The 21250-nt window shown below is 51.1% G+C and overlaps 1 protein-coding gene across 3 annotated transcripts in view; it reads left to right on the top strand.

The window, feature by feature from the left end:
* The window catches only part of DAAM2 (dishevelled associated activator of morphogenesis 2), a 127497-nt gene that overhangs the window by 91368 nt on the left and 14879 nt on the right, over positions 1-21250 (top strand). For 2 of the 3 annotated variants that reach the window (XM_070456498.1, XM_070456499.1), the window contains exons 6-17: positions 386-719; positions 2032-2142; positions 3263-3366; positions 4485-4551; positions 5595-5712; positions 7915-8053; positions 11731-11789; positions 12124-12308; positions 12841-13140; positions 17403-17510; positions 19813-19839; positions 20868-20974. In XM_070456498.1, the coding sequence (XP_070312599.1) occupies positions 386-719; positions 2032-2142; positions 3263-3366; positions 4485-4551; positions 5595-5712; positions 7915-8053; positions 11731-11789; positions 12124-12308; positions 12841-13140; positions 17403-17510; positions 19813-19839; positions 20868-20974 (1659 nt within the window). The remainder of the gene's footprint in view (positions 1-385; positions 720-2031; positions 2143-3262; positions 3367-4484; positions 4552-5594; positions 5713-7914; positions 8054-11730; positions 11790-12123; positions 12309-12840; positions 13141-17402; positions 17511-19812; positions 19840-20867; positions 20975-21250) is intronic. The other variant, XM_070456500.1, reaches the window with a different exon arrangement.

Raw genomic sequence — 21250 nt, 5'->3', positions numbered from 1 at the left:
TGGTTGCTCAGTCATGTCCGACTCTGCAACCCCATGGACTGTAGCCCACCAGGCTCCTCTGTCCATGGGATTCTCCAGGCAAGAATACTGGAGTGGGTTGCTATTTCCTTCTCCAGCAGATCTTCCCCACCCAGGAATCGAACCCAGGTCTCCTGCATTGCAGGTAGATTCTTTACTATCTGAGCCGTCAGGGAAGCCCTAATAAGTTGACCATATAGCAGCCACGGAGGGATGAGTGCTTTAGATAAACTTTATAAATGAACCAAGTGGCTTCTGTACATGGGACACAGTGGTCCCTAGACAAGGGGTAGCTATTTGCAAAGTGCAGACAGAATAATATGCCAATGCAGGATACCTGTTTGGCTGACGGCTCTGGTCTGGGCAGGTTTGTGACCCGCTTCATTGAGTTGGAGGGCTTGACCTGTCTGCTGAACTTCCTCCGGAGCATGGACCATGCCACCTGTGAGAGCCGCATCCACACCTCCCTCATCGGCTGCATCAAGGCACTGATGAACAACTCCCAGGGGCGGGCGCACGTGCTGGCGCAGCCTGAGGCCATCAGCACCATCGCCCAGAGCCTGCGCACGGAGAACAGCAAGACCAAGGTGGCCGTGCTGGAGATCCTGGGCGCCGTGTGCCTGGTGCCCGGCGGCCACAAGAAGGTGCTGCAGGCCATGCTTCACTACCAGGTGTACGCGGCCGAGCGGACACGCTTCCAGGTCAGGGCCTGGCGGGGGGCTTGTGTCAGAAGCCCCGGGGGGGCCTTAAGAGGGGAGTTTGGCTGGGATAATGCACTCCTACCTAGACCATGGGTTTGTAGAGGCTGGAACATTGCTCTGCTTCATTTTTGTGGCTTTACAACTCCGAGCCCAGCACCTGGCTTAGATAGGGGCTCCAGCAAGAATTATTGAATTGAATGCCATTGCTGGAATCGAGATTTTAGGCCTCAGAACTTCCCTGGTGGTCCAGTGGTTAAGACTGTACTTCCACTGTGGGGACACTGGTTCAATCCTTAGTCGGGGAACTAAGATCCCACATGCTGCTCGGCATGGCCAGGTGAAAAAAACGGTGTTAGGCCCTAAGCCTGGACCAGTGTCTACTTTGGCGACACTGGGACCAGTCCCAGGAGCTCAGGCCATACTAGTGCCTTTTCTTCTCCCTGACTGCTCCAGTAAAGAGACAGACAATAAGTATAGTGTCTTGGTACAGAGTAAGTCTCAATAGATGTGACCTGTCATCACAAGCTTTATGGTTTGTCCACCAGAATTGATTACATGTTTATTCTGTCATCAAACATTTTAAAGCACCCACTCTGAAAAGTGACTCTGGACCCTTTGCGGAATATACAAAGGAGATAAAAGGTAGTGACCATGCTATTAAAGAGCTGAGAGTGAATACATTGCTCTCTGTATCCTCTGGGGTTCCTCCTCCAGGACCCTCACGGGCACCAAAATCTGTGGATCCTCAAATCTCTCATGGTTGTGCAGTATTTGCATATAACCTATGCACATCCTTCCGTATACTTTCAGTCATCTCTGGATTACTTATAATACCTACTATAATGTAAATGCTTTGTAAATAACTGTAAATAAAATATAAATGCTATGTAAACAGTTGACAGTGCACAGCAAATTCCAATTTTGCTTTTTGAATCTTTCTGAAATATAAAATATATATGTATATTTTTATTTTTTAATGTGGGGTTGGTTGAACCCCTGGATATGGAGGGCTGATGAGCTGTAAACAGCTATAAAGTGCTGAAACAGCATTTTGGCATCGCCCAGCAAAATAGAGCAAGTCCCCAAAGCTGAGGGGAGAGGAGTAAGGCAGGACTGAGGCTGGGATGTGGAGAGGCAAAGGACGCTTCTTGGAAAAGGTGAGCTTAGAGAACATTCAAGATGAGTTGGATAGACCGGGTACAGAGAATGAGAGCAGCATTCTGGGTGGTTGGGATGGTGGGAGCAAAGGTGTGAGGCTGGACCTGTAGGATCCTGATCCCTCCCTTCTTTTCGGTCCTGCCTTTCCATCCAGACTCTGCTGAATGAGCTGGACCGAAGTCTGGGCCGATACCGGGATGAAGTGAATCTGAAAACAGCTATCATGTCCTTCATCAACGCTGTCCTCAATGCTGGTGCTGGAGAGGTGAGGCCTCTTCTCCATTTCCTTGCTGTGCCCTGACTTTCTGGACCCAGGAAGAGGGCGTGAGTGCTGCCAGGGGAGGAGGCAGAGGGTTGGTGTCACGTCTTGCCCCCTGCACTGGACACCAAGAAAAGAAGGGTTCCTGGGGAGCTTCCTGCATAGGTGGCATCATGCATTATGTGTGTCGTGGTCAAAACCCAAGCTTGTCTGGCTAATAATGGCTTAGGATGGCAGGGGATCATTTATAGGAGGAGGACAAGTGTTGGCCCTTCTTTCTAAAGCTTTCTAAAGACCTGTTTCTGGACTGATTTCTGAGTTAGCCAGTCATTGTCTTCTAGCATCTTCTGTTAGGATGTGTGACTTCTGATTTTCCTTCAGAATGGGGTCAGAAATGGGATTCCCAGACCATGAAAATAGCAAAAATACAAGATGAACTTGAAGAGCAGATGAACTTCCCAAATTCTAAGGCAGTCTGATGCCTCAGTGAAGGTCAGCTTGTGGAAGATCAAAAGGGGCAACTTAATGATCTCTGCTTTCCTCTGTTGTCTGCCAGCATACTCTTTTTTTTTTTACACCCCATCCTGATGACCTGAGTTAGGTGAGGTAGGTTGAGGGAATTACCTGTTCCTAAGATGCTGACATCACCTGGGTCAGTACCAGCTATTTATACTGACATCTGTTCTGATTAGTTGCTAACCATATCTCATTAGGTAGTTTTTATGAATACCATTCCTGTTAGGTAAGTAATGTCATGCCCATTTAACTGATGAGAAAACTAAGCCTTCTGCAGAGTCACAAAACTGGTAAGTGACAGAGCAGGGATTGGAACCAAGATCTGTCTGATTTCCGAAGCATGTGCTCTGTATCACTCTTTAGCTCCGCTCTTTGAGGCCAAAATCTTAGAGAAAGCTGGTGAAGTGAGCAGGAGAGTTAAGCGGGTGACTAACGAGGTGAAAGGATGTCTCCCCCCACCCCTCCTTGCTGCTCTGGGACCTGAAGCAGTTCTGATGCATTTGCTGCTGGGGATGTGGTGGAACTGGAGTGGCCGTGAGGGGACCACTGGGGGACTCTTGCAGAAATGGAGACCAGCTGGTGAGCCTAGTACCCCCTTGGTGACCCCCAGGATAATCTGGAGTTCCGTCTGCATCTGCGGTACGAGTTTCTGATGCTGGGGATACAGCCTGTGATTGACAAACTCCGGCAGCATGAGAATGCCATCCTGGACAAGTAAGGCCCAAGCCACCCAAACCTATGGGGGAAGCGCCTCAGTGGGGGATAGTCAAGACCCTCAGAGAGGCTTCTGTTCCCTAGGAGACCACCTGCCACCCCCAGCATCGATTCAGGACCAGCTCTGGGTCTGGGGGAAAGGTGGACGACGGCTCTCCCACCTCCTTGCTCCACATCATCTATGTCCCCTCCTGTCCTCCTGGCCAACCTCCTGTCTCGTCTCTGATGTTAGAGGCAGGTGGACCCAGTAGTCCCCTGCCATGGCAGTACCAATCCTGGGGGGAATTTGGAAATGTAGGGGTGTTCTTCAGTTTTCAAACTGGCTGGTGGAGGCACTATTGCACTGGTTGTAGGGAGCCAGGAATGCCAGACATCCACAGTGCCCTCCTGCTCTGCAGAGACACGCCCTTCAAGGTGCAAGCCATCAAGGCCTTGTTGACTAAAGAGCGCAATGAAGCTCCTGTGTATCACCAGTGGGCCCCTCTGGTCCGCCCTATTCACAGAGGCTATTTTATTACACTAGGTCTTAAGGGAGAGAGGATGGACGGGTGGATGGATCCTTTTGCAGTGGAGTGGAGGAGGGGACGGGGTAGAAAATGACAGATTGGCTCTGAGTGGAGACCTAGGATGGTCTTTGAACACTGGGGAAGGTCAGCCTAGGGTAGTGATCCTCGACTGGGGGGGATCTCACCCCCTGCCCCCACCCAGGGGACATCTGGCAGCACCTGGAGACATTTTTGGTCATCACAACTCAAAGTGGAGGGCGCTGCTGGCTTCTGGTTGGTAGAGGTCAGGGATGCTGGTTCATGTCCTTCAACTCACAGGTCCACCTCCCCCCACAGAGTCAGGGATGATCCAGCCACAAATGTCAACCTGGGAGAGCCTGATTGAAGGTGATGATAGGACCCTGGGTTGGCCTCCCCAAGGATGGGCATGAGATTGTATAAAGGACAAGAGTGTTGCCGTACGCGAAGCTAACTTCTTTCTGGTTTTGCCTTGGCCTCATTTGTATGAAACCTTCAGATTTAGTCATTTCAGAGGCTTAAAGGGGCTGTAACCCTCACCCAGGGCTGACCTGGCAGTGATGTCTACTTCCTCTATCCTCCTATCCCATCTAGGCATTTGGATTTCTTTGAGATGGTCCGGAATGAGGATGACCTGGAGCTGGCCAGGAGGTTTGACATGGTGAGGAGCCTGCAAGGGCGGGGCGACTGTCATGGGTCCCGACTCCTGTGCTGTGTGTTGGCCTGGTTCCCTGGTGGTGCCACCCTGGCCAGGTCTCACTTCTGGAGCCTGGCACTATAGTGGCTCTGCAGGGCCTTGCCTTAAACCGGGAGAGCATCTCCCCTGGAGGAAACTGCAACCCCCAAAGGAAGGAGAGACAATTCTTATACACGGCTGCCCTCGAATACCTCCTCTGGGATAACTTTCTCCCTGTCTTCCAGTAATCTCCTGAGTCACCTTTCCCCATTGCTAACCAGATCCTGCTCGGAAACAAAATTGTTTCCATCATGTGAGCCTTGGTAACCCTGAAAATACACACATCTGCTGCTTTAATATGGTGCTAGAAAATCCCTGTCCAAATAGAGACCTACTTTGGGCTGGTGCTTCAGTGGCCAAGCCCCATCCTTTTCGATTCTAGAAAGAGCCCCAAATTTAAAGAGAAGGAAACCGATGTTTGAGAGGACCAGTGGCTTCTTGCTGTCACACAACTGCAGAGTTGGTCTGGCGTTTGCACCCAGGCTGTGGATCTAGGCCACGTGCTCCTCGAGTCAGCCAGGCTTTGCTTCCTCCCCTTAGGTTGAATCAGTAGTTCTCAACCAGGGGTGAGTTTACTTCCCTTGGGGGCATCTACAATGTTTAGAGATGTTCTTAGCTGTCACAGCAGGTGTGAGGAGGATGCCCCTGCATCTAGTAGATGTAGGGCTAAGATGCTGCTAAATCATCCACAGTGAACAGGGCAGCCCCTCACCCCCACCGATAAAGAATCATCTAGTTCAAGATGCCGGTGGTGCCAAGGCTGGGGAACCCTGGTTTATATAATTAGCACATGTCTCTCCTTTTCTCTTGCCCTTCTCTTTTTTCAAGCCTGGACCAGAGGCAGGGAGGGAATGCTGTCCTGTAGGATGGGGCTCAGTGGATGGAAAGAGGGTCATCTCCGCCTCTGTTCTCTTCCCCTGCTCCTTCCCCTCGCCTCACCCCATTCACTGTGCCCCCCACACCCTCAGGTCCACATTGACACCAAGAGTGCTTCCCAGATGTTTGAGCTGATCCACAAGAAGCTGAAGCACACGGAGGCCTACCCCTGCCTGCTGTCTGTCCTGCACCACTGCCTACAGATGCCCTGTGAGTAGTACCCTGCCCTCGGCCAGTCTGAGCCCTTGGCCCAGGGCATCTTGAGACAAGGTGTCAGAAACTCCCAGGGTCGAGGTGTCTCCCCCTGTCTCCGTCCTGGCCCAATTGTACCCTAGCTCCCAGGAGGTCAGACTGGAGGACTCAGGCCCCTACTCTACCCATCCTTCTTGGAGTCAGGACTTTCACTGTCCCTAGCACAGGGGCTGAGGATTTAGCCCTAAGTAATGCCAACATCCTGGACCAACAAGCAGAACTTGATCCCTGCTAAATCAAACAGCCCTGACTGCCAGCTCGTGGCAGTGCTGTGATGGGCCTTCTCGGGGCGTTCCAGAAAGAAGTTCTGTGCTTGCAGGCGCTGTACAGCTGTGGAATGGAGGTTGTGGCAATCGCGTGAAAGCACACTTGTTGCTTTGTTTGTTTTTAAAGATTTTATCCACTCTTCCATCTAGCCCTTGCTGGTTCGCACCCTTGTTCCTGCCTTACTTTACAAATACCAGATGTCTGTATCTATAGGAGCAGATGCTAAACTCTTAAGATCCAGGTGTGTACAGTAGCCAAATAAATTATACATAGTTACTACTAGCCACCCCAGTGTGTGATCTGAAATGAGTTGTAACTGCACCATTTGGTATTTAAGCTCTTCATAAAATAGCAGATTTGGAAACTGGGATGGACCAGCAAAATGGTCAACCTAGACGGACTCTCTTTAGTGGTGGTGGTGGTGGTGTTGGTAATCAAGGTGATGGTGAAAACTACAATTTCTTGTTGCCGACTCAGGGCTGGGTGTGATGGGAGATTAATATAGTGTCTCTAAACCTCAAAATGGCTTAAGGCATGTGTTTTAGTATCTCCATGTTACAGTGGGTGAACCTGAGGCTCAGACAGTCTTTACACATGAAAGAATTTTGTTTCTTTGGGGTTAGAACTTAATTTTTTTAAGAGGATTTTTTTTTTTTTCAAAAATATTTATTTGGCTGTACCGGGTCTTAGTTGCAGCATGCAGGATCAAGTTCCCTGACTAGGGATTGAACCCAGGCACCCCCCTGCCCAATTGGGAGCATGGAGTCTTAGCCACTGGACCACCAGGGAAGTCCCCAGGGCTCAGGGCTTTAGATGAATCACGTTCCACTTCTGTGAACACAGGCTTTACCCTGTGTTCCTGGATGAAAGGTAAATGGAAGACATTATCATTTTGCAATGCATGTGCCAGTGGAGTGATGGGAAGATAGAGTGACCTGGACCAGGGAGCTGCCAGTTCTCCAAAACCCAGTCTAGAAGGTCTTGGTGAAAGACTTGGGAATTCTGACTTCTGCTCCCATGAGTGTTTGGTGTTCCAAGGGTATTGTGAATGGGTCCCCCCAGTCTGCCTCAAAATGGAGTTGTACAGATGTGACCTTCCTCCTTGTAGGCATTATGGTCTGCCTTTGAGGTCAGGATCTTGCTGCTTGACCCCCCTTGGTGGTCAGTAGGAATACAGTACTTGGATCAAGAACCCAGGAAGAGGAGCTTGTGGCGATCCCATGAAAATAAAGTCCTTCTCCAGCCAGAGTGTGATTCGGGCGGATGGCAATAGGGCCCTGTGGAAATAGGCACAGCACGCACAATGCCTTTGCCTTCACAGTCCAGGGTCACCTTCACCAAGAAATCTGCCTGGATTCCAAGACTGCTTCTCCAGCCCATTCTGACCCCCCTCTCAGGACACACCTGTAATTATTTTCCATTCATCTTTCTCTGTAGGACAATAGCATCGATAATCCTAGAGCCTTTGCTTTTTTAAAAAAAAATTTCCCTAGAGACTTCATTATTCAGCATGTAATGTTTGGAGCAGATTTACTTTCTTGAATGTGCTTTTCTAAGATAATTGTTAAAAAAAAAAAAAAGCAATTTGCATTCCTAAGGCATGGGATGCTCAGGGTACCAACAGGGAAGAGGCAGCCAGAAAGCATTTCAGGGAGTAGAGAAATATATCTAGAGGGTTGACACATGCATGAAAGGTCAGTTGCAGATCAGCAAGAAATGATAGGATTTATGAGCCTTCATTATCAGCAATCACATTTCCTCCTCCATCGCCGGGGAGCTTGCCGAGGGAGGTCAGGGGCTCGCCTCCCCAGCCTGGCCCCAGGCGGTGACCCTAGGGCAGGGCCCCAGGGGGCTCTGCAGCTCAGTCAAGATAGGATGCCTGTCCTTCCACAGACAAGCGAAACGGTGGCTACTTCCAGCAGTGGCAGCTCCTGGACCGCATCCTACAGCAGATTGTCCTCCAAGACGAGAGGGGCGTGGATCCTGACCTGGCTCCCTTGGAGAACTTCAACGTCAAGAACATCGTCAACATGTGAGCAGTGGCCATCCTTCGCCTGTCTTCATCTTCCTTCCCCATCTCTCTCCTACTTGGCATCTCACCAGCAAAATCTTAGCTGCCTTTCGCAAACCCAGACAGGGCTCCAGATGGGCCCTGGGCGGCAGCATCCAATAGAACTCCCTGAGATAGTGGAAATGGTCTCTATGCACACTGTCTAAACGTGGCTCCTGGGCGCTTGACCTGTGGCTAGTGGGACTGAGAAGCTGAGTTTTACGTTTTATTTCATTTTCATTAAACTCTAGTAGCCACGTGACATGTGGCTGGTGACCACCATATTGGATAGTAGAGGTTTATAGAGGGTGCTTACTGAGCCCCATGATCCACTGCGTGGAGTGGATTGAGGGAGATGGTAATGTAACACGGAGGAAGAGTCAGCAACCTATGGCTGTGGGCTAGCCCCCATCCTCCAGTTTGTTTTGTGTGGTCCATGAGCTAAGAATAGTTTTACATTTTAAAAGAGTTGTTAACAACACGCACAAGACGCTGTAGCAGAGACCTCACATATGAAACCTAAAATAGTTACTCTGGCCCTTTAGAGATGGTCTGCCGACCCCTGAAAATAGAGCATGACAATTGAATTATCGGAAAAGGATGTCAGAGCCTAAGGTCTCTGGCTTATCATCTTTGACTCACCCTGGGTGTAAAGAAACACCAAGAAATGAGTTTACAGTTGCATCAGTTAATGACCAGGCCTCATGTTAACACAGTGATTTTTAATTTTAAATTTTTGCTTTCAGTATCAGTCTGAGTCTGTTGCCTTTAAGGAGATACATTGGCTCTCAATGATTCATTGTGCTACATTGCAAAGCCAAGTAGAAAATGAGTTTTGAACTATTCATGATACTGTTTTCATTTGCACCAATAGCCAGGTGTTATAGTCAAAATGCTAACTGGTACGCTGGAAGAATACAACTTGTAATCAAAAGGCAGCTTTATTAGGAAACCTTTTAATTTAATTTTTATTTTATATTGGAGTATAGTTGATTTACAGTGTTGTGTTAGTTTCAGGAGTGCAGCAAAGTGATCTAGTTATATGTAAACAAGCATCTGTCTATTCTTTTTCAAATTCGTTTCCCGTATAGGTTGTTACAGAATATTGAGTGGAGTTCTCTGTGCTCTACAGTAAATCCTTGTTGACTGCCTATTTTATATATAGTAGTGTGTATTTGTTAATCCAGAAGACCTAATTTATTCCCTTCACCTTTCCCCTTTGTCAGCCTTAGGTTTGTTTTTTATGTCTGTGAGTCTGTTTCTGTTTATAAGTTCATTTGTGTCATTTTTTTATATTTCACATAGAAGTGATATCACATGGTATTTGTCTTTCTCTGCCTGACTTACTTCACTTAGTATGATAATCCCTAGGTCTGTCCATGTTACTAGAAATGACATTATTTCATTCTTTTTTGTGGCTGAGTAAATATTCCATTTTCTACATATACCATATCTTCTTTATCTATTCCTCTGTCGATGGACATTTAGGTTGCTCCATGTCTTGGCTATTATAAATAGTGAAAACAGCTTTATTTTTTATCATCTGCTCATTCTTTACACTATTTAGTGGGGAAGCTTCTCCTCTGCTGAGGATGACAACTCCTCAGGTGCAGTGAACTTTTTGCTGCTTCTTGGACAATGAGTCCTAGGCTCACTTTCAGCCACCAACATAGTCTCAAATCTGCAAGTAGAAGGGCTAGTCTTAGATGTGAATCAGCATTCTAGATTTGATTCGGCCTTAAATCTCTTTCCTTCCTTGGTTGGAGCTGGAAGCTGCAGTGGGAGGAGTGTGTGTGTGTGTGTGTGTGTGTGTGTGTGTGTGAGTGAGCGTGAGTGTGATGATTGGCTTCTTTCTCTGTTTTCTTTCTCTTCCAGCCCCTTCTACCCCCTCCTTTCCTCTAGCTAACCATTTTCTGAACCCCCACCAGAGGGAGCATGGGGACAGGAAGGAAAAATGGGAAAAGGCCCTGCTTGATCAGGTAACTTAGTGAATAGGTTTCCTGCTCTCTGGGTTTAGCACATGGATAAAGAGATGACGTATATCCCTGGGGTCTTCAGATGTTCCTTGCTGGGCGCCTGTCACCACAAAACCCTGGTCACTGGCTAGGCATGTCTTTCTTTTCTCCCTCCAAGCCTGCCTAGTACCATCCCTTCTATGAGATCCTGATTCACTGGCAATACAACACACTGACTCAATGGATATGAGTTTGAGCAAACTCTGGGAGATGGTGAAGGACAGGGAAGCCTGGTGTGCTGCAGTCCATGGGGTCACAAAGAGTCAGACATGACTTAGCAACTGAACAACAACAGTATACTTAGACTTATGTTGGTGAAGTGTCCACTTTTCTCCCAGGTGCATATTTTGGATGAGACTTACAACAGCTTCAGCCTCGTTCCTCCATGATGCTCTCTGACTCATGAGCAACCCTCATGCAATCTCTCATACTAACAAATTCTTGGTGTGCCATGGGTACCAGCCCACCCTCCGGACCTGCCTAGCCCCAGTCTACCATGCCTCCCTCCCAACAGCAGGGGACATGGGTCAGACTCTCTGCATGGGTGCCAGGAGGTCACCTCCACGAGAGGGCAGTGAAGGAGAACCTCCCTGTTCCCCGCCTCCCCAAACCTCCCCACCAAGGGAGGATGGCAATAGCTTGCTCCAGAGAAATCTCTTCATGAATTATTTCCTCCTTCATACCTTGTCCCCTCTTTATTTTATTTTATTCTTAAAAAATATTTATTTGTTTATTTGGCTGTACTGGGACTTAGTTGCAGCATGTGGGATCTAGTTCCCTGACCAGGGATGGAACCCGGGTCCCCTGCATTGAAAGCATGGAGCCTTAACCACTGGACCACCAGGAAAGTCCTTCCTCCTCTGGAGAAGGACACACGTGCATTCACATCCTCTCTTCCCATTTCCTTAACCACTGGACCACCAAGGAAGTCTCTGTCCCCTCCTTGTATCCTTGATCTGGTCAACCCAGATCAAGGCCTCCTCAAGGAGGCCAAGAATCATGGATCTATCTCCTTCATGCTTCCAGATTGGGATGATCCCAGATGATTGGGATCTCACCTTGGAACTTCACCTATCATACGTTGATGTGTCTGGGTACAGCCCTCATTTTAACCCCACGTAATGAGAGTTTGACATGAATAGGGCACATGACTTAGATACCCTCTGCCCACTCACTCTGTGTTTCTGGGGTGAGTGATTTCTCTTGCTGTAACAGACTGGAAGTCCGAAGAGTAAGGCTGATATTACTCCATGAATTATGGAATATCATGGGTAAGGCTGATATTTTGACTTCTCTCAGATGCAAGGCCCTATTATTACAAAGGGGTATGAATCATTGTACAACTAGGGGAAACCTTGGACGTCATCCTAGCCTAACCATGAGTTAGCTGTCATTTTCTTTGTCACAGAGGGGTTGGACTCTAAGGGTGCTTTCACTTTCTCAGCCCACAGAGAGACAGGTGATGAGACCTTGTCAGGGGTGGGATCTGGAAAGGCATCTGGAGAGTCAGAACCCTAGCCTCCTAGCTGCACAGATTGGAAATCAGGGTACCAGTGTGGGGAACTGGAAGATGCCATGCCCTCTGAGAAGCTATGAGCCAGCAGTCAACAGATCCTTCTCTCAATCCCCTCACCCCAACCCCAGGCTCATCAACGAGAATGAAGTGAAACAGTGGCGAGACCAGGCAGAGAAGTTCCGGAAAGGTGAGGGGCTCTGCCTAAACCCACCACCTGCTCCCCACACTCTCCTGCCCGGCCAGGATCACCCCCTCTCCTACTTCTTCTTTATTTATTTATTTTTTTTTTTAGTTTTAAACGTACCATCTTGTTTCTTTCTAAAAAAAATTTTTTTTGGCCATATCATGGGGCATGTACAATCTTAGTTCCCAGACCAGGGATTGAACCTACGACCCCTGCAGTGGAAGGGTGGAGTCTCAACCACGGGACCACCAGGGAAGTCCTTCCCCTTTAGGAGAAGAAGGCACACACATTCACGTCCTTTCTTCCCATTTCCCCTCCTATCCCACTTCTACCCCAGAACATGCAGAGCTGGTGAGCAGGCTGGAGAGGAAGGAGCGGGAATGCGAGACCAAGACGCTGGAGAAGGAAGAGATGATGCGGACGTTGAACAAGATGAAGGATAAGCTGGCCCGCGAGTCCCAGGAGCTGCGCCAGGCTCGGGGACAAGTGGCCGAGCTGGTGGCCCAACTCAGTGAAATCTCGGTGCGTGACCTCTCCTCTCCTTTTGCAGAGTTGAGCTGGAACCTTCAGGTCAGGCGGGGAAAAGTGGGTGTGGGAGGGACCAAGGACCCTGGGATGAAGGAGGGGAGAGAGAGAATCTCAGACCAGGGTAGAGGGCACCCTTGTCTGCAAGGTCGGTGCCTTTGTGTTAGACGAAAACCATGCTCCTTCCTCCGGGACAGGAGGTACACCTTGGAAAGCAGAGGGCCCTGGGTGTTGGGTCCCCTCCGCCTCGCAGCTGGATGGCCTTGTGCAGACCCATCTGTATCAGTCCTGCTGTTGCCGGCAATGACTGACTTTGTCCACTGTCTGTGTTTGACTTGTGGGTGCACCTGAGTGTTGGGTGTTCAGGCTACTGGGCGAGAAAACAGGGCTCAGCGTGTGTGGGAGGTGAGAGCAGACTTTGGGGTCTAGTCTAGAGGGAGAATAAGAGTAAGGGAAGGCATAGTGATTGGGGATTTGAAAGGTATCCTCATTGATGGCTTTGTCTGCCTGATGTCTGTTTCCCCCACAGACAGGACCTGTATCTTCCCCACCTCCCCCTGGGGGCCCACTTACCTTGTCTTCCTCGTTGACAACCAACGACCTGCCTCCACCCCCGCCCCCTCTTCCATTTGCCTGCTGCCCCCCACCGCCACCCCCTCCTCTGCCCCCCGGGGGGCCTCCGACTCCCCCGGGTGCCCCGCCTTGCTTCAGCATGGGGATGCCCCTTCCCCCAGACCCCTTCCCCAGCAGTGACGTCCCGCTCAGGAAGAAGTGTGTCCCCCAGCCCTCACACCCACTGAAGTCCTTCAACTGGGTCAAGCTGAATGAGGTGAGTAACAGGGAAGAGGTCTGTCTGGGATCCCTTCTACAGGTCGGGGCAGCCAGCCCCATAAATCTGCAGGCTGCTGTTTGCAGATCTCCGTGGCGAGTGCTTTCTTTGGTAGGGGTAAGGGTAGACACAGTGGATGCAGAAGAAGGGGCTGCAGATGACAGGCTGGCTGTTGGGAAGAGCACAGGGAGGAGATGGTTTGGCATGTGGTGATGCTCATATTGGCAGAGCCACCTACAAATGGAATATGAGTGTGCTGAGAGTTCACAGAGTAATGTAGGGCCAGCCAAGGGTGCCTTCTAGACAAAGGCTTGGCTAGAATATTAAGGATAGGGTTGATTTGAGGGAAAGGGTGGAACACATAGGTGAAGATCTTTGGCCAAGGTCTAGAGATGATCAAGACCAGTATGTACAAAGGACTGAAATGATGTGGCTATGACAGGGTAACAGGAAAAGGACAATGAAGAGTTTGATCTCAAGGTACAGCCACTTTGACATCCTCTTAGGGGAAGGTGCATGCACTAGCCGCTTCTCTAGACTGCTCAGCAGTGAGAGGTCTTCATGACTATTATCCACTAAGAACCTCTCAGCCCAGGCTGACATGTGGGACTTGATTTCTCTCTTGGATTCTCATGAGTGTAGAGATGCCCTGGATCACATTGGACCTCCAGTAATTGAAGGCCAGTCCCAGCCTGGTCCAAGCCCTGCTCTGGCTCTGTGCTATGTCCTCTTGCAATGACCAGTGGCTTCATCCTTGAGGTAAACGTTGAGTTAGCCAAAGAGTTTGTTTGGGTTTTTCCATATCAACATGGAAAAACCCAAACAAACTTTTTTGCCAACCTAATAGATACAGTAGGTTTCCCTGGTGGCTCAGATGGTAAAGAATCTGCCTGCAGTGCAGGAGACCCAGGTTTGATCTCTGGGTCGGGAAGAAACCCCGGAGAGGGGAATGGCTACCCACTCTAGTGTTCTTGCCTGGAGAATTCCACAGATAGAGGAGCCTGGTGGGCTACAGTCCATGGGTCACAAAGAGTTGGACACGACTGAGCAACTTTCACTTCAGTGATCAAGGGAACTGGCCTCAGTTAGCCTGGCCCATTCACACTGCAAAAACAGTTTGGAACTGGGACCAATGGAAGCCCCAGAGGGGCACCACCTTGTTGTATGGACCAGGGGCTAACTCTTGGGGAAATCATTACTATACAACTCTGAGCTTAAATTAGCTCAAATGGAGACTTAAGTGGGAAGAGAGACGGATTGCTAAGTAGATGGTCAGCGGTTGCCAGGTGCCTTCTCCTGGTGGTAGACCAGCCAGCCCATCCGTCTGAGCTATGCTTCATGTAAAGCTTGCTGTCTTGGTGGGGAGGGGGCTGTGATGATAACAAAAGGTGAGACGTAATAGTGCCCTGAAGGAGCTTTGCATCTGGCAAATTAGGAAATATGTCCAAGGAACTACCTTGAGGTCCTGGGGATGGGTTGAAGGAACGGTTCTAACTTCTAACCAAATCAGGTTTGGCTCAAACTGACTGTGTGGTCTGCAGAAATCATTCATTTTGTACCTGTTTGCTACCTGTTTGCTCATCTGCAAGATGATTCCTTTTACCTCTGGTTTTGTCATCTAAGTGGAGAGAAAGACAAAGGATGAATATAGCCCATCCATCACTTCCTGGAGTTCTGATAACATCTTCACTCTCCGTTATTCAAATTGTAGAGCCACCTGCTACCCGCACTTTGAAGCAATATCGTTAAAGTTTGTGACAGCTGCATTGCACACTTGTGCCCTGTAGTTGCTTCTCTCTGGTCTTGAGACCAGCCAGAAAGACCAGCTGCATATGAGCAGGCAAATGGTTCTGCAGAATCGAGAGCTGTAGGCTGTGTAGAAGTGTTCGTTGTTCATGATCAGAAGTAGTGTTTTTAAGTTGCTATCAAAAAGAGAATTTTGCTTTTGCCTCCCATGCTTGCTACTTAAAATTTACGGTTTTGATCATGTAACGAAGGATTGATTAGGCATCTCCACAATTAAGGAAGACAGATAAGGCATCTAATATCTTTGTAATGTTTTCATCTTAAAGAACTTTGTGCTTAGGATTTTCTCTGGGGTTCAGCAATAATAAAGTCTATATCAATTCCTCAGGGACCCAGAGATGGCCAGAGTCTCATTCCTAGACTGGGGAATCCAGGTTTGATGGAACACGTGTTGAGGAGCTCTTGTAGGGTGTGGGGAGTGGGGGGCAGTCATATTTGTCATCCCAGCCCCAAGCTTTTAATTGCTTGACTAAATTCAGGTCATCTCATCATGTGGGCTTTGGTTTCCCAATCTGTAACATGGGGGTGATTATGATAACCAGATCAAAAGGTTGTTGTGACGATTGACTTAATACATGCAAAGCGACCGACACATAGAAAGCCTTTAAAATAAGAATAGCAGATGAGTTACTATGAGTGCGACCACCACGTGTGCCATAAGTGTACTCCCTCACTTCATCCTCACTGCAGCTCAATCAGGTAACGTGAGTGAGACGCAGTTTCCTTTCATGGGATGAGGGGAGAGAAGAGAACCCCTCTGCTTGCCAACCGCCCCACTTAGAGGCCCTGTGACCCCAGATGCTCGAGGGAAACATACTGAAATGTGTTCTTGAGCAAGATTCCCTGGCTTGTAAGGGGTGTCCCTAGAGGGGCAGAAGTTTCAGGGATCTGGACTGGAAGTGGTGAGGTCTTGGCCGGAGCGGTGTGAAGATTAAATTTGAGAGTGATTGTGTGACGAGACACATTGGGGTGGCATGGTGCTGTTTAGGATGTGGAAGATGTTAGGAAGAAATGTACAGGTCTCTGGCCCCAGACCTCAACTCCACCTTCACAGAGTCCCAGGTTCTCCGGGTGACCATGGGGCAGGGGGAGCGTTTGAGAAGCAGTGAGGGGGAGCTGGGTCCTCAGCCTGTTGACGCATGGAAATTTTTCCCCATGTTGACCCACCCTCCCTGTCTTTCCCAGTCCAGTTCTCCTTCCCGTCTCCTCTCTGCCTCCCACGTACCCTTGTCCGGGAGCCTGGCTCCTCTCCCCGGTCCCCTACCCCACACGTTCTCCTGTACACACACGTGCCCACCCACCCACACACACAGAGTGGTTGTTCCTGCCATGAAAAGAATGTGTCTGTGTTGGGTTTGGCCAGTTGCCTGCATCCCTTGCTGCTCCGAGCTTCCCAGCCCGGCATTCCACGAGAGGGTCCCTGGCCTTAGGAAGGCCGCAGGAATGTCCCCACTTCCCCCCTCCCGCTCTGGCCTTGCCTCCCCTTTGCAGAGTTTAAGAAAATAAGAGTGAGTGAAAGGTATGTTTCTTTCTTCGAGCCTTGCTGAGGGGTGATGGAGACAGGAGGAGGCAGTGGTGTTAGGAAGGTTCCCGGCTGCCCTCTCAGGCAGAGAGGTGAGGGAGGTCCAATTTTAAAGGACAGCAAAGCTCGGGGTGAGGTGAGGGGCCCTGGGCAGGGGCCTCTTGTCTCAGCTTCTAGGCCATTATTGGGATGTTGCAAGACCACTAGGGCATTCCCGGCATGGGTACCAGATCTTGTCCAGATCCCCAGAGTGGGGTTCAGTGCAACGATCCTACCCAGAGGTGGACATTGCCTCAGTTAAGAGAAGACCTTGGAATGTCACCCTGGGTCCATTCCAGTCTCGAGGGATGAGACGGCCTCTGACCATCAGGAGCTCGTGGCAGAGTCTTACTGGCCAGAGCAGTCACTAACAGGGCCAGGGTGGCCCGGCCTCTGCTGTTTGGCCGCTTTCTGGGAATCTGGGCAAGTGGGAGGAAGACCCCTGGGAGAGAAGACGACCGTCTCAGACACAGGAAATGCAGGCAGCCCTGGGGACTTGTGGATCCCTGAGTATGCGGTGGCACTCTTCCTGCCATCACTGCAGCCACCCTGACCTTGCGGGGGGACGTCTGCTGAGAACACTGGCTTGGTTTTTTTCTGGAAGGAGTTTCATACCCCTCTTTCATGCTTGCCCACCCATCACTCCAGTGCTACTGTTGATTTCTGGGGTGTGCTGACATATGGCCCCAGGTGAAAAGGAGGTGGTCTCTCGTCTCTCCCTTGGAGTGGAGTATTGAAAGGGGGCGCGGGGAGGAATCATCCCCCTTCTGAAGGCCTAGAAGCCTGGCTGCCAGCGTCTGTGCGCCTGGAGGACAGATGGGGTCGGGGGGCACCAGCATCTCCATTACGAAGGAGCTGAGTCAACCACAGTCTCCTCCTTCCCCTTGAATCTTAGGAACGTGTCCCTGGCACCATATGGAATGAGATTGATGACATGCAGGTGTTTCGGATTCTAGACCTTGAGGACTTTGAAAAAATGTTTTCAGCTTATCAGAGGCATCAGGTAAGACCCTGCCCGCCCTGGTGTCTTGAGTCTTGACTTGACGCCACCCCTGAACTCGACCCTCAGCCCCTCCTTGCCTTTCTTCCTCCCTCCCACATACACTGATTGATTTTATTCTTTATCAGGTACCATGTTCTTTCTGGGACATGAATTGCAGGGAGGGGTGGTGTGCACGGGGAAACATCCCACTGTATTAGTTTGTATTTGCCCATCACAGGATGACATAATACGTTGTCCGTTTCTCTCCGTGGTCTTGGAGCCCTGGAGGTGGAGTAGCAGGGTCCGACCACGGCGGACCTTGTTCTTTTTCTGGCCCGGGACTAGGAATTATACCTACAAGGCATGATCACTTTTCCACCACTCTTTCCACTCTGCTGTCATATCCTGACACTCCCATGAGCGGAGCAGAGGATGCTAACATGTCAGGATGTTGGCGCTGCTCCAGGTCACATTGAGGGGTTGAAGCTGGGCGGGGAAGGCCAGGAGAGGCCCTGGGCTTTGCTCTGTGCATGCTGTAAAGAGGTGGGCCAGCAAGCCTGCTCTTCCCGAGGCAGGACAGGGCATGGGGTGGATAGCAGGATGCAGGGCCAACCCGAGGTGGTGACTGCCGGGATGACCACAAACGCCGATTCTTCGATCTCAGCCTCCCGTGAGTATGAGGGCCCAGGAGTCTGCATAGCAGAGCTGGGGCCTTCCTCGGAGGTCCAGTGTGGGAAGAGGCCTTGGAGCCTCTGCTTTCGCTCCGGCCCTCTGCACAGGCTTTGTTTATTCTCCGGGCTGTGCTGTTTTCTTCCGTGTTTTCTCCACTGAGTCCAGGGTTCTAACCCTGAGAACTTCCCCCAGTGCCCGTGAGAAGGCTCTGTGCCCTCCTGGGTCTGCATGTCTCGGCCGATCTCCCCACTGCTTTCTGCCAAGCCTGGAGCTGTGGGTGACCCCTCCTGAGGGCAGACAGGACCACGGGCACTGTGACAGCTCCGGGGGGACTAGCCAAAGGGCTGTGGTGGGGGTGGGGCTCTGGCCCTGCCTTAGGGTTCTAGAAAAACCCAAGCGGCGTTTGTTTAGCTTAAATGTAGGTGCTCAGGGTGTCTGATTCTGTATCCCTAATTCCAGGAAGCAGTTTTAGCCCCAAGGGCATGTCTGGCTGGCATGGCCCGAGCAGCCACTGTGGCCTGGCTGGAGCCAGAAGGGGTTCTTCAGGGCATTTGCTGCCCTTGTGATCAGTGCCCCAGAGTGGGCACCAGGGAGGGATGCAGAGGGTGTGCGGGGGGTGGCAGAGGATCAGGCCTGGCCTCCCCCCGATTTTGAGAGTCTTCCTCCAGGCCAGGGTTCCAGCCTTGCCTGCCCAAACTCCAAGGTCCTGGGGTAGGACCAGGGTAGGGTCCAGTAAGGTAGGCAAGACTCTGGGGTGTAGGACAAGCGGGGCCTGCCCCCACCCCACCCCCAGTTTGGGGGTGGGGAAGAGTTAAGATGGACAGCGCCCTGCTCTTTCTCCCCATGTCTCTCTGAGCCCACTCAGTCTATCACCCTGTTTTAGAGTTGGGGTCACTCAGACGACTGTCAACTCTGCAGGTCACCCGGACTCTGGGGGATTGAATTCTCACAGCAGATCTGGAGAGATCCCAGAGGCTGCATTGCCTCGGTGGCCTCCTCTTTCTGTCTTGGGGTCCTGGGCACATAGGGCAGGGACCGTCCTGTGCCCTCTGCCGGTCCTGAGTTGGTGACTTCAACCCCACCCGGGTCGGGAAGGGAGCACCAGCTGTGGGTTCTGCCCCCTCCGCTTCCTTGGAAATCAAGAGACAGACCGGAGGCAGAGGGCAGGGGACAAAGTTTAGGGACACCTGCTTTCCTCTGTCTCAATGAATGCAACTTCCACGTGCTTTCAGCTCAAGTTCAGCTGTGGTTGTGTCTTCTGCCCTGTTTTGGAAGAGTGAAGTCGTGCGGTGTTACTGGGATGCTCTGTGTAGGAGAGGGAAGAAGTGCAGTCAAAGCCTGCGGTGGGGCAGCTAGGGGGCCTGGTCCGACCAGGAAGTGGTGGTCTCCCTGGGCGCAGGGCACACAGATGAGGCTGCCTGTCCTCCGCTTGGTCTGGCTTCTCTGTGAGTGCATGTCTGCTGGAAGCAGCTCCTGTTCAGTGCCACCTACAGTCTCCATCTCCAACCATGGGGGTCTCCCTTTGGGTGGGGCAGACAGAATAAATGCTAAGGGGTCCCCATACCTTTCCTACTACTCTTGGGTCCCCAAACCTCTTGGCTAACGTTGTGCATGTTTGATTCTCTATTGGCTGTGGCTGCTACCTGCCTAGGAGCTGATAACTAATCCTTCCCAGCAGGTGAGTCACTCTTGGGGCTCTGGACACTATAACTCTTAACCACTGTCCTGGGCTGCTGCCCTGTACTGGGCTCAAGAGAGGGGGCTTGTCAATTCTACCTTCTGCCTTATTACTCATCTTAACAGTGTGGCGTCAGGTTGGGTCCCCAAAGAAAAAGCAGAAATGTAGGGAGAGGAGCTAATGCAAACAGACCCCGCCACAAGGGAGGTAAACGTCTACAGGAGTGAGGAGGAAGCTTCTAGGTCTATTGTCTTACCCACAAGGCCCAAGGCAAGGCCGTCCTGTAAGACTGCACAGGTTGGGCACTGCACAATTCCAGGGGCAGAGTTCACAAAGGCAGTGATGTGAGTGGCAGCCCCTGGAGCATATGCATGGAACGACCTCCCAGTGGAGGAACCAGCCTCCTGTCTACCTCATCAGGGGCCAAGAGAAGGCAAGAGGGGGGTCTTTGAGTTCTTGGGAATTGCCTGCTGGAATCCCAGAGGAGAGAACTTTGCAGGGAATTGTGCCTCAGTTTCCCCACCTCTGAACTTGTGGATGCTCTCCCCCCTGGGCACCTTGGGTGGCACCCAAAGTCCTCAAGGGTCCAGGAACCGTGGCCCTGTGGGGACTTGGAGCCAGCTTCTCACCATAAGATTGGGGAGCCTCTCTGGGTAGGGTGGGGGGAGTGGGGGTTGATTGTCTGGGACGTGACATGGATCAAATCCCACTGCCCACAACCACAGGGACCAGTCACTCCCCGTCTAGACTGCCCAGGGAGGGCAGTGTTTGAAAAGGGGGCTTCTCATTGTCCCCAACCCCTCTAGCCCAGACTGAAGTCCCAGAGCGTCCTATTTAGAGTCAGATATTAACCACCCTCCTCTCTCCCCAGTCTTTTTCTTTCCCTTTCTTTCTTCCGCTCACACCAGGAGCATTCCCTGGTTGGCACGGGGGTGGCTTATGGGCTGGGGTGAGGGGTGGGGGGTGGGCAGGAAGAGGACTGGGGGAAACACACACCTCACCCTTTCCGCTCGGCTTGTCGGTTGCAGAAAGAGCTGGGCTCCACCGAGGACATCTACCTGGCCTCACGCAAGGTCAAAGAGCTGTCCGTCATTGACGGCCGGAGGGCACAGAACTGCATCATCCTTCTCTCCAAGTAGGTGCCCACCCTGGCTCTGCGGCCCCTGCTTAAGGTTGTGGGTGGGAGGGATGCGCCCCCAGAAAGCGGAGGCCTGGGCTGGGGCTCGAGAGGAAGATGAGGGAGCTGAGTGCCTGGGGAGAGAGGGGCGCCTGGCAGAGGGATGGGGCAGTAGTGACCTCTGGGCTCCCCCCATCTCCCAGCTATCCCCTGGGAATGGCAGGGGCCCTCTGATCCAAGCATCCTCTCCCGGGAGCCCTCATGGAGCAGCAGTGCAGGTTCTGCAGACAGGAA

This window comes from Odocoileus virginianus, chromosome 27 (genome assembly GCF_023699985.2).
Source record: "Odocoileus virginianus isolate 20LAN1187 ecotype Illinois chromosome 27, Ovbor_1.2, whole genome shotgun sequence".
Classification (NCBI taxonomy): Eukaryota; Metazoa; Chordata; class Mammalia; order Artiodactyla; family Cervidae; genus Odocoileus; species Odocoileus virginianus.
Note: the sequence above shows the minus strand (reverse complement) of the source record. Positions and strands in the feature narration are given on the sequence as shown.